The sequence below is a fragment of the Epinephelus moara genome, chromosome 4 (genome assembly GCF_006386435.1).
Source record: "Epinephelus moara isolate mb chromosome 4, YSFRI_EMoa_1.0, whole genome shotgun sequence".
NCBI lineage: Eukaryota > Metazoa > Chordata > Actinopteri > Perciformes > Serranidae > Epinephelus > Epinephelus moara.
Genome location: NC_065509.1, coordinates 31,345,581 through 31,364,315, shown reverse-complemented (window position 1 = coordinate 31,364,315; position 18,735 = coordinate 31,345,581). Strand labels below are relative to the sequence as shown.

At 41.6% G+C, this 18,735-nt stretch overlaps 1 protein-coding gene across 2 annotated transcripts in view; it reads right to left on the bottom strand.

The window, feature by feature from the left end:
* Positions 1-18,735, bottom strand: part of LOC126388712 (ecto-NOX disulfide-thiol exchanger 2-like) — a 264,071-nt gene that overhangs the window by 64,164 nt on the left and 181,172 nt on the right. For both annotated transcript variants that reach the window (XM_050041965.1, XM_050041966.1), the window contains exons 5-6: positions 7,740-7,946; positions 1,000-1,233 (exon numbers count right to left, since the gene is read on the bottom strand). In XM_050041965.1, the coding sequence (XP_049897922.1) occupies positions 1,000-1,233; positions 7,740-7,946 (441 nt within the window). The remainder of the gene's footprint in view (positions 1-999; positions 1,234-7,739; positions 7,947-18,735) is intronic.

The following is an 18,735-nucleotide window of genomic DNA, read 5'->3' as shown; positions in this document are numbered from 1 at the left end:
TCTGCACCTCCTCTTGTCTCTGTTTTCTGTCTGTAGAAAATGTAGCCCATGTCGGGTAACTTTGGTCAATCACAGGTCATTTCAGATAGAGGGCATTCCTATTGGCTGTTCAACAAAGCAACCCATACAAGAAAAATCAAAAATAGAACCAGAGAATAAATGCAATAATACACTTGTCAATATTGCAGAAGTGTTTCAGATGTGAAGAGAAAATGTTGCTAATAGTTTAGCCTTTAGCTGTCGCTTTTTATGCAGCAAACGTTAGCTAAGGCCTCAAAGTACAGTGTGTCCTTCACCTCACTCCCCGCTGCTGCAGACCACCTCATCAGGGGAGAACTGGCAGCAGCTCTGGAAGTTATTGGTTGCAGAAATCATTGGTGGAAGTCACTGGATGCAGCAACCCAAATCCCCAACTCCCCACCAGATCAGCAAACGTTCTGTTGTTGCTGTTACACAGGTTAGAACCCGCCCTGCTGCTGGCCACTAACCATTTGTGAAACCCAGCTTTGGGTGGGGGGGGTTTGTGCTGGCTAAATTTGAGCTGCCACAGCCGCTGACTGAAGGTGCTTCTCCCGATTGTGGCTAGATTGCTAATTCTTGTCTCAGTTATGGTCTAATAAACAGAAAATGAGAGCAGGGCAACTCTACAATGAAACAGGGTTAAATAAATCAATTTCTTGGAAACACCAGGTTACTGAGTGCATACGCCTGTGGTCATCTGGTGAGTGTGGCTTTGAGCACATAAGAGAGAGCTGCAGGAGGAGGGTGTATGGACCAACCGACTGACATTGCCATCTTAAAGGCATGGCGCTAGCATGGCTAATGACAATGGCAAATTTAGGCTTGTTAGTCTTAGGCCTAATGTGAAATGGTTAGAGCTGTTCCATGTTTCTGTTCAGTTGGCCACTGAAGCTGCAAACTCTTACTGGCTGCATACATTGTGGCGGCATACTCTGAGTGCACTCAGGTTGTCTGCAGGTTTAATGTTTGTCTACAAACCTTTGATCTTATCTCCAAGCTCGCTGCACTCGTGCTCTGAGTAGTGGACGATGGGAGGAGGGGAGGGCGGCCGGAGGCGATCCGCCTCCATCTTGCGCCGGTGCCTCTCCTCTCTGGCCAACATGCGCTGCCGACACTCCCACTCATAGAGGTCGTCTCTGGCCTGGGCGAAGTCCACGTGGAGCCGACCGGAGTCTTTTTTGTCTGTGCTGGAGCCCAAACGAATACGGTAACCTGTAGAGATAGAGAAAAAACACAGGAAATAAAAGATAACTGAGGCATTTCATTGATTGGGTGAGAGTTGCAACAGGGTGAAATATCCATTTCTATCAACACCTACTCTGATTCTGATGTACAGTAAAAAGACAGAGATAAGCACAAGCAGAATAACAAGCACAAATAGGCAGATATACACAGATAGGAAGACAAAAGGGACACACACAAACGTGCACACTCACACAGGTATCTGACAAGGCTAAATTGATCAGGTTGTCCTCATTTTCTTTCAGATAGGAAGGAACAAGGTGATCTACACATCCTCTTTGTTCTCACTGTGTGTCTGTGTGTACTAGACAGACAAAAGCCAAAAAGCCGAGCAAGTCACTTGAGCTTTTAATTCTGTATGTACACAAGTGTGAGACACTAATTACAGCAGTAGCCCAGGATTGCCCCACTGCCTCCCACCTGACACTCAAAGCTCATTCCAGTGCCTGTGTGTGGGCATGGAGAGCAATCACACTCATTTTGTTAATTGATTGGTCTGAATGATCTGTGAGAGACTGGGCCGTTTACAGAACAGTGTGAACTGACAAACTGGGAAACAAGCTTTGGGCCACATCCACACTAACACGTTTTCACTTTAAAACAGTGTTTTAAAATGAAAACAATCTCCCTACATACAAGTGTTTTAGCACCATTTCAGAAATAATCACCATTCATACTAAGGCTACATGTCCACCACAGCATTTTTTTTCCCCAGCTGAAGATGCCAGGTGCTCCTCAAGAAACACCAAGCTGGGAGCGCTTTAGAGTGATCTGATGGTACTGTTTTTTCAGCTAAGGTGCCTTAATTGCATCTACTTTAAGTTGCCATGCCACAGCATAACCGTCCATCCATCCATTTTCTAACCACTTATCCTCTTGAGGGTCGCAGGGGGGCTGGAGCCTATCCCAGCTGACATTGGGCGAGAGGCAGGTACACCCTGGACAGGTCGCCAGACTATCGCAGGGCTGACACATGGAGACAGACAACCATTCACACTCACATTCACACCTACGGACAATTTAGAGTCACCAGTTAACCTGCATGTCTCCCACACCCGGGATCAAACCAGGAACCCTCTTGCTGTGAGGCGACAGTGCTAACTGTGCCACCAGGTGAATTATCTATGACAGGAGGGAGCTATGGCCATGGAAAAGGAGTACGCACACATGAAGAATACATCATTAAAAACCTAGCTACAATGTTTTGGCTCGACATGATAAGATCCAATCAGGAAGTGGACATAGATGTCTACATCATTGTTTTCAAAGTCTCATCCCGTCCAGACTAAAATGCAACCCTGGAGTTTTCAAGCTAAAAAGAGTCATCAGTGTTTTCAAAGGTTTGCGTTTTAGGAGTTTCAAAATGCTGGCTAACTGTAAGTATAGCATAGTTATGTGTTTTAAAACAAAAACGTATTAGTGTGGATGTAGCCTAATGGCCCAGACACACAACATTGATATCAAGAACTAGTGGCAATGACAGCAGACTGCTGCGCCACTTGTGTCTCGACCAAAAAGCTACCCCTGAACACACCCTCTCAACTTTGGTCATTTGTTTGCTTTCCTCTCTTCCATTTCTCTTCTCGTGCAGGAAGCTGAACGGAGCCCTGCTGTCTCCAGCATCGAGTCCACATGCTGCATTGGCCAAAAAAGAACAGACATGGGCCAACTTGTGGCAATGGTGTGGGACACACTGCCCAAACTATGGCGACAGATGCTAACGGACAGCCCGATATTGACCAACAGCTGACATTTGGTTTGGTGAGTTAGGGCCCCAAGGCGACATCTTTTGTCATCAGCCTAAAGCAACATCCACACTAATATGATTTTGTTTTGAAACACTGTTTTAAAATGAAAACCTTTTATTGTGGATGTAGCCTTAGAAAGCCCTGGGCCAGCCTTTCCTCCGACTACATATGAACACACACTCTCATCGGAGAAAAGTGGAGATAAAGTTGGGCGTCGGTGCGAGCAGTAGAGAGATATGAGTGTGAGTTTTGAGTTGTTTCTCAAGTCTGCTCTCCCTGCTGAAGGCTCTCGGTTTACCTCAATCTTTCATAAAGGGAGACTTCAGTGTGCCGAGGCTGCTGTAGCAATGTGCGTGTGTGTGTGTGTGTGTGTGTGTGTGTGACTGTGTTTTGGGAGAAGAGGCCCGAGTGTTACTGAAAGTAGTATTTATGAGAAAGCTACACAGGTCTGTCATCTGGCTAATATATGGACTTATAGCTCCAGTCTTACTGTAGGGAAGAGGTAGATGAAATCACACACAGACTCACACGCACATTAAATAATGCAGAGGGTATTATTGCAGTGGCTGGTCTTTTAAATGAGCTTTGTGAGGAGGGAATATATGGCCAGCCATTCACATCGAGAGATTTAAGGCGTCTGTGCAGGAGAAGCTGCTGGAAGGAGATAAAAAAAAAATCATAAGCCTGTGTCACATGATGAACAGAGACACCTCCTCTTCTCAAGGAGCAGTGAAAGCAGCACCTCGAAGGTTGAGGGGTCTTAAATGTGAGCAAATTAATTTGTCCGGTGGTGTTACCCCATAAGGGTGATGATGAGAGCAGGTGATACTATGAGTCAGGGAGCATAGAGCTCAAGCAGTAACTGAAAAACAGAGATAGACTTCCTGGTGGTAAAGATACTGTCTCACGATAACCTTGGCCAAGTTACATAAATATTGACATATTTATGACATACTGACATATAACAATGTCATGGCCTCATGTCATGGCCTCCATCTGTAGCAAAGAAACAGTGATTGTTCAGTATAATGGTGTATTCAGATTGAAATAGAGCAAATTGTATAAGGTGTAGAAATCGGTCTGGCAAACTGAGCTGAATACACATCTAAGCAAGTCTCAGCTTGAGCAAATGTGTGCTTATCCCAAGCTTTTATGGCTCTTAGTACTTTTTTATCACATGTATTTTATTGCAACATAAACAAAGACTTTACAACAGATTGTCGATGGCCCTCTTCTGTCTCTTCCACTAACCAACATGATGTGAAGCAATAACACAGAGCATCCTTATTTAGACAGAAGATCCTTTAAGTAAGATATCAAGTGTGTCACATGAAAAAAGTGTTTCGTCGTGCATCACTGCGTCTTGCTACTTCCAGTTAAGAAATGTCCAAAAAGCTCCGAAGCCAATGAATACTTGAGATATCATAAGGGAGTTTCCAATGCAGGACTATGATACTGATAGCTGCAGTCAGGCCTGCCAGCCAGACTTACAGACTAATGTTTTGTCTGTAACGGAAAGGTGGTAATAAACATTTAGGAAATGTGCAGCAGGGTCCACTGTTGTACTGAAATGTAAATACTGATGATTTGGATGGTCATGAGCTCTGGGTAGTGACCAAAAGAATGAGATTGCGGATACAAGCGGCCGAAATGAGTTTCCTCCGTGGGGTGTCGAGCTGCTGCTCCTTCGCGTTGAAAGGGGTCCGTTGCGGTGGTTTGGGCATCTGATCAGGATGCCTCCTGGACACCTCCCATCAGAGGTGTTCCGAGGCACGTCCCACTGGTAGGAGGCCCGGGGCAGACCCAGAACAAGCTGGAGGGATTACATAACTTGTCTGGGAATGTCTTGGGGTCCCCCAGGAGGAGTTGGAAAATGTTGCTGGGAAGAGGGACATCTGGGGTGCTTTGCTTAGCCTGCTGGTCCCGGATAAGCAGATGAAAATGGATAGATGGATGGATGATTTGGATTTCTCAAAGTACCAAATTGAATCCCTGTTTATTGCCCCGTCACAGTTTACAAGCTGACCTCACTCTGAAGTAGAACAAAAGGTAGTTTATTGAATTATCTTGAAGAGGTGTAATACCTCTATCCTCCAAAGTTTTATTGGTAAATGGGTTCCCTCCAGGTAGAGGGTGACTGTTGTGACTCTAATTATATAGACAGGTGAAAAAAAGTTGAGTGACAGAACGGCTCTTTGTGAGCTGTCACACAAATGCCACTTTTAAGTTTCTGATGCCGGTGGATTGTTTACAGTAAAAACACCTTTCAGTAAGTTGAAAAAAGGGCTCCTTCTCAGTAACACACATCTAGCAAAGGCATCTCCACTGTGAACCCTTCTGCTCATCGCAAACCCCACTCCCCATCACAGGAAATAAAAGAATGTAAACATAGCGACAACACAAAAAGAGTTTCCTGTTCTGTAATGAGACAAGGTGAATTAGAGGTTACCGTGATGTAACTCAAGTTCTATAAGTATGTGCGTAGCATGCCATTGCTCTGCATCACAAAGTAAAAGGAAGAAAACAGTTACTGTGGGGAATATTAAAGCATAATAAAGCCTGATCACGTATGATTCATCGGGGAGATGCTTCAGGGATGGTAACGACAGGTTTAATCCAACAGTCTACAGCAGGTTTGGCCATTAACACCTAACATTAACTATAAACCCTGCACTTCTTTTCAATTTTACCCTCCCAGATGTATCTGATGGATGATGCAGTCACAAGCACGCTTCTCCAACCTTTACACCACCACTTCCCTACTTGAGCCAAGAAAACTAAAAAAACAGGAAAGGTCATTACATCAGCGACAGCATTCGAATTTTGCACTGATGACGGACTTTGGTGCCACTTCTGTTGAAGTTAATGGGGCGAACTTGACAAGTCTCACTGTAACCCATCATCTCTGTGTTGTTTCACCTTTGACTTCCACAAAATGCCTCCACAAAATAAACTAGAATGACCGCCTCATGGTCGTATGCCTCAGGCACCAGTCTTTATCAGTGTCCCAAATTACCTTTTGACTCACTGGCCAAGGGAAAGGTCTGTGAAAACATGGATGCCTCACACACATCTTCCCTACAGCAGCACAGATGATCTTTACAAGCAGCACAGTTTCAAGATTAGTGTCACCCATTCAGTATCTGGCTAAATGTCTCCTCTTCTGGTACTGAGAAATGATGTTGAATAATGGCAAGAAAAGTATTTTTGCAGAATATTATGATGTCACAGTGAAGTTGACCTTTGACCTTTGGATATAAAAGGTCAGCACTTAATAATTTTATCCTGTTAGACATTTGTGTAAAAGTTTTGTCATAATTACTATAATGATTCTTCAGCCAAAAATATGTTTTGTTTCCCTTACGAAGTTCTTGAAATACTAGTTTCACTTAAGAATGTTTACCTAACTTTGACAGGCCATATTGAGTCTGGTATGATATAATCAGAGTCATTAATAAATTGATGTGGTTATAAATGCAGTCCAGTCAGTCACAATATGACAGGCCCTGTTTGGTCATGTATCATGATGTAAGTTGAGCTACATGCAGTCGCAGGACAGAGCCATGAATCTGTTTGGAGACCAATAACTAGGAAAACAAACATGCACATTTAGATCGAGACATCAGCAAACATCACGTAATGTGTGCTCTTTTATTTGTGGAAGCATGTTTCAGTGAGTAATAGTGAGACTTGCCACGTCTGCCCCATTTACTTCTATAGAAGTGGCACCAAAATCTGGTACAAATACACAATTGTAATGTTGTCAGATAATGACATAATGACCCTTCCTTCTTTTTTAGTTTCCCAAAATCAACTGTACATCTGTTCACAAGTCTTCATTAATCCGCCATGGTCTTTTACTTTTGTGATAAAGGGTGCAGGAGAATTTTTGACCTGTTAAATTGCAGCTAATTTACTCCATTTACACAATGACGGATTTACGCACCAAGTGCAGGACGTGTAAGGACCATAAAACACACGAGGTAACACTGAACAAAAGAGGAAGACAAAACTGCAGCTGTATATTCAAAGTCATGAAATTATACAAGCTATACACAGATGTAGGAAATACAGCTAAGTTAGAGAAGCACCAATAATAAATGTGTGAATATTCACAAAGGACTGCGACTGATAAAGTAGCAGGAGTCCATTAATTTCGTCTTAATCTGGCTTCCAAACCCGTACGACACTCTTGTTCCTTCATATCCACTGTTCACTTCCAAACTATTTGTATGGAATGCAGCAAACTTTCCATCTACCTGTCCATCCATCCCCTCCATCTATTTATCCATCTGTCAGATGGTACCGGGTGCATGTGTGAGGCTGGAGAATTGTAGTGCTGAATGATGGATATCAGCCCTTTCATTTCCATCAGAGTAAAGGTTAACAGCTCATCATTCTTCCTCCACCTGAGGTGAAGCAGTGCTGCGGCAATGATAGCAGTGGACTGACAATACAAGCAGTCTCTACAGATTCAATATTGTCCAGGTCAGTAAGAAAGAAAGCTGTTATCCTCTGACCTTTAAGCCCAATGTAAACCAATACCTAAAAACAAGGTTGAGGTTTGCTGGGGTTTCCGTTGCACAGCAGTGAGGCTGTGACATAAAATAACAAACTGTATATGTAACAGAGGGTTTGCTAAACATAAAGCGTTCCTTCTCAAATAAAAAGACATCACACAGGATGGAATATTTTACCCAAGTACTTAAAAGAGGTAAGGTATCTTACCAGAGAGGAGGAGAGCCTTGTCCACAGTGAACTCCTCAGCAAATCGGATGTGGCAGAAGTTTTTCTTGCTCTTTCTGATGGCGGCAATATCCCCACACTGTCCAAAGACCTCCACGATGAGCTGCTCAGTGGCGTTCTCAGGCAGACCCCCGACAAATACTGTCTTACACCCTGGAGGGCGTTCCCTTGTGGCCGGAGGCGGAAGGTCTGTCAAACATGGAGAAGGAAAGAAGAGAGACACAATTATTTCAATTGAAGGCACGGCTGTAAGTCCCAAAGCTGTGCAGGAAAAATTCAGCTCCAGGAAATCCCCCGAAAATCCAGATTAAAGTTAGTTGATTGTCACTCAGTTTTACGAAAAGTTTTAATCATGAATGATATCAGAATATTTCAGGGTTATTTTGAGTAAAGCCATACGGATTCAGGCTGCTTTCCAACTTCAGTCCAGCAGAGTTGGCTGGGTTTGCTTTGCATTGCTTTCCAAAAAGTCATTCATTTTCTGAGGTCGACAATCTGCCCTCATAAAGCTGCTGTAGGTTGTGACATGCTCTTCATGAATTCATTCAAATACAATCTTGGTCAGTTTGGCATTTTCAATGCACTCAACAGAAAGAGAAAAGAGAGGTAGCATCCTGATTTCCATGATTTGAAGTAAAAAAATGCTGTTAAACAGATCAACAGTATTGTTGTCCTGTTGTCACAGTAGTTCATACCCAGTGTTCAGGGTAATGCGTTACCTCAAAACAGAAACATATTACTATTAACAGTGACAAAGTTATATAGCACGTTACTAGTAGGATTTTGGGTGATATAATTACTATGTAAAGTAACATGGTACCACTTGAACTTAAGTGTTTATAGTTTTCATTCTTCATCCATCCAAATCGCACCACCTCTGCCAATGTGCCACCAAAAAAAAAAAATTGTGTCTTGTCGTGTCATTATAGGCTACATTATAGAAGGGTGCATCTGGGTGATACTGCCGAATATGGGTTTGGACCCACATATCTACCACATGTACAGCGTATCCTGTTCTGCGATTGCATTGAAGTCTGTTTGACATTAGAGGAAATAAAGGGTTGGGTTCTGGTTTGGTTTGTCCCCGTCCTGGTGATAGGCACACCTGGGTGATGCCGTAGAAAGCATAGTAGGTTTTTTTGGAGACACACTGACACACTGTCCTTGTCATACAACTCTTTCTCTGCTGCTGTTAGCTGACTGACAACCTGCAGTTGGGTCTTCCAGCTCTAGTGTTTCATTTGCGTTCGTCATAGTGATGAACTTGCATGCAAACCTGCTTGTTGTGCTAACCTCAGCATTTGTCTATTGTGTTTCATACCTACACATCTTCATCCCTATCTCATAAAATCTATTAATTGTTTGATATCAACAAACTATTGTTAGTATATGGGGGGGATTTTAATGTAAAGTGGCAACCACTGCATTTGAATGCATGAATGGGCCAGATCTGCATACCGGAGGAGAGCCTTCATTAGGCTGTATAATGAACTGTAATAAACTTGAGCTTCTGTGCTTTGATTACCCGCTATAAACCAAGACAACTCTCTTCCATTTCATAATGCCTAATCGTATTTCTGAGGTTATTTAGATGAAAGATAACGCAAAAGAAATGTAATCAGTAATGCATGCATAACTCCACACACACAGTAATATTGTAATCTAAATTACAACTTTCAAATAAAAGTAAGTAGCAATATGTAACATGTTCTGAAAGAAACTTACCCAGCACTGGCCATGTCGACACTTTTAATCATTTCAGGTTACCAACAAATAGAGCTCTAATTCCCACAACGTCCACTGTTCATACACAGTTTACTCTAGCTGCTGTCAGTACTTGCACTCATCTGAAATTTAAAAGGCTTCAGTGGCAAAAATTTTGCAGCAAGCGCTCATGAATTTTTAGATTTATGTTGCCTTTTCAAGTTCAATATAAACGCTGTATAGCTGTATTCAAGAGTGACGCAAGTCTAATGAAACATATAAAAAGTTTTTGTATAAGGGAAAGGTAATCATGGGTACATCTCCTCTCCCTCAGTCAAGTCCATCATATGCATATAACACTGTAACATGCCATCAAACTGAGTGCTTTAAAATGACTATATTTAAGCCACATTATACAAATGAAAACTGGATGATGAAAATTCTTCCCCTGAAAGTGTTTCTTCTTGACATTTGTAGTGCTTATTTAGTTCCACATCTTTTCCCACCTTAATAATGACATGCTTTGAGGCAGAGAAATCTTCTGTGAGAAACCTATAAAATCATACTGAAAGGTTACCGGAGAAAGTCAAGTCAATTTTATTTACATAGCCCAATATCACAAATCGCACATTTGCCGCAAGGGGCTTTACAGTCTGTGCAGGATACAACACACTCTCTCCATTCAGATGAGGAAAAAAATCTCAACCCAATGAATCCTCTTAAGGAGGAAAAAAATGGAAGAAACCAGGAAGAAACACTAGATGATGACTGTACAGAATAAATTGAAATAGTAAAATTACAGTTTGGACAATCAGGATGACAATATTAGTTATTGATCAAAAGATATATGAAGGATGTGGATTCGTCAAGCAACTTCCAGGTGCTGACAAACACTAAACAGTCACACAACCTTTTTTTCCTAAGAATTTTGTAAGTCATCAGAAACATCTTAGAGTCTGATCTGACACGGGCATAGTGAACCAATAAAGAGGAGGTAAAAGTGGCATAATGCGGTCAAATTTTCTAGTTTTAGCTCAAGTTCTAGCTGAAGCGTTCTTAACCATCTGAAGACTTTTAGTACCAGCAGCTGGCAGGCCTGACAGCAATACAAAAGAAAAGAAAACATTGATGTCACAAATGTGTCAAGTGTGTGTTTCAACCTTTACTGTTAAGAAAAGACAAACATAATTTGATAATCGATGCCCTAGAGGTGAACCCTGACTATACTTTAGCTCTGGAGGAGCTCAATGGATCTGTTAAAACCCCAGATGATTTACTGGCTGTGTGTGGCGCTTGCAGTGCACTATTACAACGATACCATTGAAGCTATTCAGCGTTATACTTGCGTTTGCCCATGTCATCGAGCTAGTTTGCTGTCTCTATAGTTAGCTGTCACTCACTCTACAGCCACAAACAGTACTTAAAAATACAAGCTCTGTGCTGGAAATTCACTGTACTTGAAAATAAAGTGTGTTTTTTACAAACTTGACACACTTTCGAGTCACTTGCGGCCCATTCAGAATGGACCCCCAACCCACTTTTGGACCACGACCCACCAATTGGGAACCACTGATGTAGATCATTACAACAATTCACCGAAAGAACAACGCAGGCATGACTTACAGCATGATCCAAAACTTTGTCACAACTTGGCATCAGTGTGTGACAGGGTTTTGGAAACGGTGACACTCAGATAGCAAAAAGGATGGAGAATACCACTCTATTATAGGCAGTCAGTGGCTGGTTTACAGCCACAGTCTACATCCTGTGAGTCGGACTAAATCAAACATAACATCAAGATTCTTGGCTTCTTAGTTTTATCAGAATTTATCAGCAGGACATTACGTGACATCCAGTCTTTCACAGCAGACAAGCAGGACTCTAATCTAGTAACTTGGGAATGGCTAAGTGTCATCTGTGTCGCAGTGATTATTATTCCATGACTGCGTATAATTTGGCCAATAGGTGAAATAAAAAGAGAGACAAGCAGAGGGTCAATAACATTATTAATAGAACATTTTGTTGACCTCACCATATGATGGTGGGGAGATAAAATTACAATTGCCTCAGTCATTTCAGGTGCTTTGTGAGACACTTTATACCCGCCAGTGGTAGATTTTTGTAATTCACATATTGAGGTAGAGACAACTTGTGAGTAGGTTGGCAGGGGAGGGAAACAGCCCTAATGTTGTAAACTAGGCTATCAGTCCGATGATGATGTGAAGATTTCCCTAGCTGGACATATTAACTGAGCAAGTGGACTCCAAATCTGCACTAACTATAAACCTGGCAAGCTCCCTAATCACCTGCACCCTGCTGGTGCTAAATCTGTAATGTCAAACTTGACATGAACACCTGTCCAAATTCCTAGGTAATATAGCTGCGCCTTTTCCAGCAGGGTGAAGCAGGTCAGCAGGTCAGGGCCGCCCCAGAGAAGAAGTCATATTATCAACACAGCCAAATTCATGCTCACTATTATCACCAACCGGGGGGTTTAGTGATGTAAGCCTACCTCTCAAACGGTAATGATGAGATGTACAGCTGGGGAAAGATTTCTCTATAGCCATACCATGATGGAAAGCAATAACATGAAACAATATGCTTGAATCACTGTAACATTACAGAGATAATCATGTCACGCCATCCCTAGCATGAAAATCAAATCCTTCTGTCCGCAGAGAGGTTGATCCTTTTGTGTCGATTGTTTGAAGCATGAAGGACGTTACACACTGAACAAAGATAAATGTTGACTGATCTAATCTCAGAAAGATGAGGCTTTCCATGGATGATATGAGTGACTGGTTAAGTCTGCACAAGGGAAACTGGGAAATTGATTGATGCTAAGCCATCTGGGCTTTAATGTTAGCACTCTCATCTAACCTAGAAGAGATGGTATAGAGCATAACTCAAGTTTGGTGTCACTACGGTTGGCATATTGAGTGTGCCCTCACTGATATAAATATGATGGACAGAATATTACTTACACCACTCAGTATGTGACAGTACAATTCAACAGCAGCAGAAACTACAACCTCAGAAATGATCACAAAGTTGAATCAACCATCAACAAAGTCAATCATAATCTTCCTGAAAATTGAAATGATTTCAGGGTTGTTGTATTAGGCCGTGTTAGTGTCAGCTAGGTGTACATAAAGAAAACTGTCAACAGAGCGCATTTCTGGGTTAGCGTGTGGCATGATAATGATAATTATCTCGATATAATTTTTCTCGATAGAAATATAATAAGAATCTTTCAATATAATTAAACCACCCATACACCTGTCACCTGCCATGAACCAGAAGAAGAAGAAGGAAAAAAAGAAGTAGTAGTAGAGAATGAGGAGACCAGCCACTAAGGTAAGGCGTTGAATAAAGGTTGTAACGTTACAACAACTCAACATGGTCATGGATGGATAACAGCGCTGGGCTGCCCAGCGATTGAATCTGTCACATAACCGCTGTTGGGGTAGTCTGCTAGTCTAATGCTAACGGTAAGTTAGCGAGTTAACATGACCGACTCACTGCTATTTTGTTAGAGTGATATGACATAATGCGACTAAACGAAATGTGAATAAAGCATTAATACATCTCCTCATTTTTGAACATAATTTTTGTCCGAGTCACAGCAGAGTGACTTGACAATGAATGATCCTACGCTAACGTTACTTAACGACATCATTTGAGTTGACCTTTTGTTATTGTTGTGACCGAAAAACTGCAGAAATTAAATAATGTCTGTTTAAAATTTGTATAGAAAATACTGACTGCAGTTAAAGGAACAGTGGGTAGGATTTAGGGGGATTTAGCGGCATCTAGTGGTGAAGATTGTAGATTGCAACCAGCTACAACTCCCAGTTAGAATTTTTTCAGTTGGTGTTATGGAAGTTCTTACCGGGAGCCTCTCCTCTCTCTGATACTGTTTAGCATGTTGGAGACAGGCCACTAGCCAAGCACCTGTTAATATGTGCTCACCTTTTATCGCTGCTAACTTAGGATACAGATGTTCAGGAGGTTTTTATAGGGAGCCCAGTGAATCCCAGAGGTCTTAACACTGAACAAAGTACTTGTTGCAGAGGGGCTGCTAACTACTGCAGTCAACGCAAAAACGTGTGGGCCCTGTCTAAAGCCAGTGTTTCGTTTGTCCGCTTTCGGCTACTGTACAAACATGGCGGTGCAAAATGGGGATTTCCATAGATGAGGACCTGCTACCTATGTAGATGATTATACACTAAAGAAAACATACTTCTTATATTCTATTCCATGTCTGCCAATTCATCCCCCTAACTCCTTCACACTAGACCTTTAACATTATGCTTTTGTCTATTTTTTTTTTGTTTGTTACAACTGGCAGCTAAAACACCTAGAAAATGTTTTACTGTGAACAATCTCTACAAAGTGGTTTGACATGCTGCTGACCAGAAGTATGATGTCTTTGTCTATTTATATTTGACATTTATTGACATTATTTTGACCATATTTGCTTTAAATGTACATCAGATTTTAATGTGTGTGTGTGTGTGTAGAAGCAAAACTCTGCCTTTAAACTTGAAAGACATAATGATTTGACAGTTATCCTGATAATTATAGATATCAACAGATATGAATTTTTTTTGCCATGTCACCCAGCCATATTCTGGGTAAGAAATAGATACTAGAGGTATTAATGTAATGTGAGCTTAAAATATAATACATATTTTGAAAAGGTTTTAGTATAAGGCTTAAACAGTAATTGGTTACAGTCTGGCTACGTGAACTGAACTACAGCTGTGAAAGTTAAAGCTAAAAATGTTCCTTATGTAAATGTTCAAATACAGAGTATGTCGTTCTCAAAATATAACACCCAAAATAATATCCTATTCTTACAGCAGCCGTCATAAAAGTTTAGTGACATTTGCTGACTGACACACAGAACAAATTGGACTCAGCAGTTATGTGAAAAGTACCTCAAGCAGAGCTGAAATGTAGGACTCATTCATGTACACTTTGAGCTACTGAAACCACTTTCCCATGGCTATAAAGCTGTGGCCTAAAATCATACAACTTCCCATCAATCATCTCCTAAATTAGGAAAAAAATACAGTGTATTTTTCATTCAGTACTCAAAGGGTTGGACATGAAATTTTAAATTATGGGCCCAAGAGGAGCCGTTATCCAGTCCTGTAGCTTTAGTGCTGGAGAGCCTGTAGCAAAGTTATGGTAAAACACATCAAAGGTACTTTATGGCTTTGTCCTCCTCATGTCACAGCTTGCTCTGGCACATGGCCCAAATACCTTTGTCCCCTGACCTTGGCGATGATGATGGCATTAAAACTGGAACATGCACATACTCACGGCTGCTCCCTCACTTACACACTTAAAGCTAGAAAACACACACACACACACACACACACACACACACATCAACTGTAGGACAGCACCAAGGTGATAGTTTCCCTCCTCAGCTAAAACATGCTGCGCTTCATTGCACGATTCAGCATTAAATTACAATTTGCGAGGAGGACAATACAAAAGGACAACAAGGTAACAATCTGACATTTAGCTGACATCCTTGCTTCATAAAAGCCTCCCTTCAAAATCAACACTTTTTTTCCAGACACACTAGAGATGTGACTGCATTACCAAATGTTTGGCTTTGAAAGGAGGATGAAATCCATACTGGGGACTTTTTAGAAATGTAGGCACGTAGACAGGAGGGTTCTGAAGGGCATCTTTGGTCTTTTACTTGAGGGTAATTACAGACAGACAAGCCTGACATCGATGAAAAAGTGTTGGAAAAAGAAGAGCCGGAGGAACTGATGACCATTAAAGACACTCACAGAGTAATTCCCTGTAGCAGTGAATGAAATTTAGGTCTTCAGCATTAAAGGGCCAGAGACAAAAATGGGTTTGTGTCTGTTTGTACGGGAGTCATGAAGAAGACAAAGTTTAATCAAATCTTAACTTTGTCTGTGATAAGAAAAGGTCTTAACCTTGTATGAAACAAAAACTAGGCCTACTGGAGAAGCGGCTTATTGAGGGAATGTGCTCTTTACAATTATACTTACTAACAGTCTTTACTGTCAAGTCTTTATGTAACTTTGTTCACATGCAGTAATGAAGACCTCTAACTGATGTGTGAAATCGGCACAATGACACTTAAAGGCGCAAAGTGTGATCACAATGTGTTAATGACAGTGATGACACCAACATGCCAACAAAGCATCAGTACATTTGAGCCTGACAGATGGAGCAAAGCAAAGGGCAAACATTAAGATAATGAAAGCAATGCTGTCGTTGTTCCTGTACATCCATTAGATAGATAGATAGATAGATAGATAGATAGATAGATAGATAGATAGATAGATAGACAATTCTGCTCTTCTCTAATCACACGTAGAGACAAAGGCGATATAATGCCGATATATCAGCATTTTCTACTAAGTGGGCTACATGTTTGGTAGCAAGTTGAAAGCTAATCCAGGGCTAAAGTCCCCTGTTATTTTTGCTGCATGTGTTTTTCCACAGCAAGGCAGGTAAAAGAAGTTCACCTGTTGGAGGTGAGCTGTTTGCAGAGGTGCAGGAAGAGCCTGTTGTCTGCAGCTCTTCATCAACATCTCACTGTGGCTGATTCTGCTTTTACTCTTCCTCCCTGCTGTATCATTAGACTGAAGTGCCGCTAATTCAGTGATAAACACATTTAATTTCCTATAGATTCTTCACAATAAAAGTCCCCCGTTATTTTGTTATGTAAAAACTCTTTCGAGCAGCAACTTCACACAAATTTTAATACAGCTGATGGCGAACATGAAACAGTAAAATAAATCAGATATCTAAAGTAAAATCGGGATGCAGAAGAGAAACTAAACTCCAAACCACAGAGATTCAGTTAGAAGCTACAAAAGTACTGAGAGCTGAACACAAAGAGTCTTTTAAAAACACCTTTCTCTCTGGTCTCCTGCAGACAGAGGTGAGGAGAGTCTCACAACATACACACTTGTTTCGGGGGGCGGGGTTGTCGGGGGTTTGCTGCGATAGACAAGATGCCACTGCTTCCCGCTTGAGTGTGGGTGGGCTATTGGTATATCGTACATCGTCATTATATCTCCTGGCCCTACTTGGTAGTATGAACGGAATTCGGTCTGTAGCCGTAAAAGTACAGAGTTTGGTACCCAACTCTATCGCCAACTCTTCAATAATGGTGAATTTAGCTCTTAATTTACGTAATTCTTTACAAGGCTTATTATAAAAGCAAAGAGGAAAATAAGAATTTAACAAAATTTGAAATTTTCATTACAATTTCTCATTTTCAGAATAATTTAGTAACTAATTTTAAAAAGATACAAACATAGAAGAATCTTAAGATTGATGCACCCGCATTATAAAAGCAGATAATTACAAATTAAACAAGATAAAAGACAAAAGTAGTCATGAATATCTAAGTTAAAAATGCAGCAGAAACATAAAGACAAAGATGCAGATATGACTAAAGCTCGATACAGAGAGGCAGAGGAACAGTGCTGTTCAGTTAAAGGTCAATAAGGAGGAAGCTGCATGTAGTGTCCAAAGTGGAGTAGCTGGGGGGTCCTGCTTCCTGTGATAGCCACCATATGCAACCTGCTGCCCTCTATGCCCATCACACACACACACACTCACTGCTATCGCCTGCTGGACACATAACAAATACCTTGGGAAAAAGAGCACTGACTCACAATCATCCTCTAACTTCACACACGGCACGCAGAGAGAAAAAGAACACTGTCCAAAGCAACATTTCTGCCCATGTTTTCCATTCCCTCCATATTTTTTTGCTCTCCACACACACACACCGAATACAAACACCCTCTGATACTTCTTTTAAAAAATAAATTTAAAGAAAGGCGCATGTCAGCTATCTATTGTGACCCCCTGCGTCGTGCCCCGTGGTGGAGCTTTATCATGCTGTGACCCCCTCAGAAGAACCCCAGAGGCTTCAATTACAGCCGGAAACCTACCAGCGAGCAGAGAAATCTCCTCAATGGCTCCGCTCAGCTCTGGGTGAACGTCTCCCCATCTGTTCAAATAAATTGCTGTGTTAAAATTCCTACCCCGAAATGCTGTTATTTAGATGACACATTCCCTTCTTTCTCTTTAGAAAAATGTCTGCGACTGAGGAATGTCTTCTTATTGGTTTCAAAGGACAGTTTTGACACCCTCTTGGTCTATTGTGGAAGGCAACAGCGGCGTCTTTCAAAGAGGGGAGGAAAGTGCTTCTCTTTCATGTTGGGAGTAAATTGGCTTCCTCTGAAGACTAACTTTTCGACCCACTCTCGTCTGTGGCACTCTTCATGCCTCAAAGGTGACATAAAGGGAAGGGGATGAATAGAGGGAGACAGAAAGGTGACAGAGAATAAATCTGGCAGGAAATATTGCAGAGATATGCGACGATGATGCTGTGGGGAAGATGGAAGGAAGGGTTAAAGTGAGAGATTTTGTTCAAGAAGCTTAATGCGTACCCCACTTTACATCGTAACACGCCATTGGGTGGATGCTTGTATCCAAAGTGCTTTACAAGTAACATGAGTGCTTAAATTTTGTGTGAGAGAGGGCCCATAGGAGATTGAGTCCTTAACCTTAGCAGTGTACGTGCCATCTGTACCCGCTGAGCTGCATATGAATCCCTGTTAAAGACTCTTCTTTTTTTTTTAATCTCTCTTTAGCCTCTTGGCTGTTTATTGTACGTCTTTTGTCATACACACAATAAAACGACTCGGAGGGTGAAGTAAAGGCTTGAATTAAAGAATATCTTTGACTAACACGGCTCTTAAGGACTTCGATTTTGTGCCTGGGTGAAGACAAAAGGGAAAGAAAATGTTAAAGTGCTCACACAGGGAAGAATGTAACCTTGGGTCATACAGTGAGTGTTTATAGCAGGTTTTTGTGTTGTAACGCCGAGCGGTTTACAGTCAGATTCCTCGTTCAGCCTCAGGAGCAGAATGAACTCTGTCTGAGGTACACTGTTTTTCATCCATGTGCTCATCTCTGATCACAAAGCTCGGGTAAAGGCCTAAAGGTGCGGAGAAAGTATTCATTAATTAATTTACCGCGTGTGATAAATTTTTCTGTCTGCATTAAAACATGAGAGTGATGCTTTATACTCAGGGTGAACACTGAACTCAAACACACTTGGTATCAAAGGCAGACTCCCGAGCTGGTTGTAGAAAGACGCTCTCGCTGATAGTCTAGGTTGAAATTGGTGTGTTCTCCATCTGACGTGAGAGACGGCCTTGAAAAAGCCTCCAGACAGACAGAGAGAAAG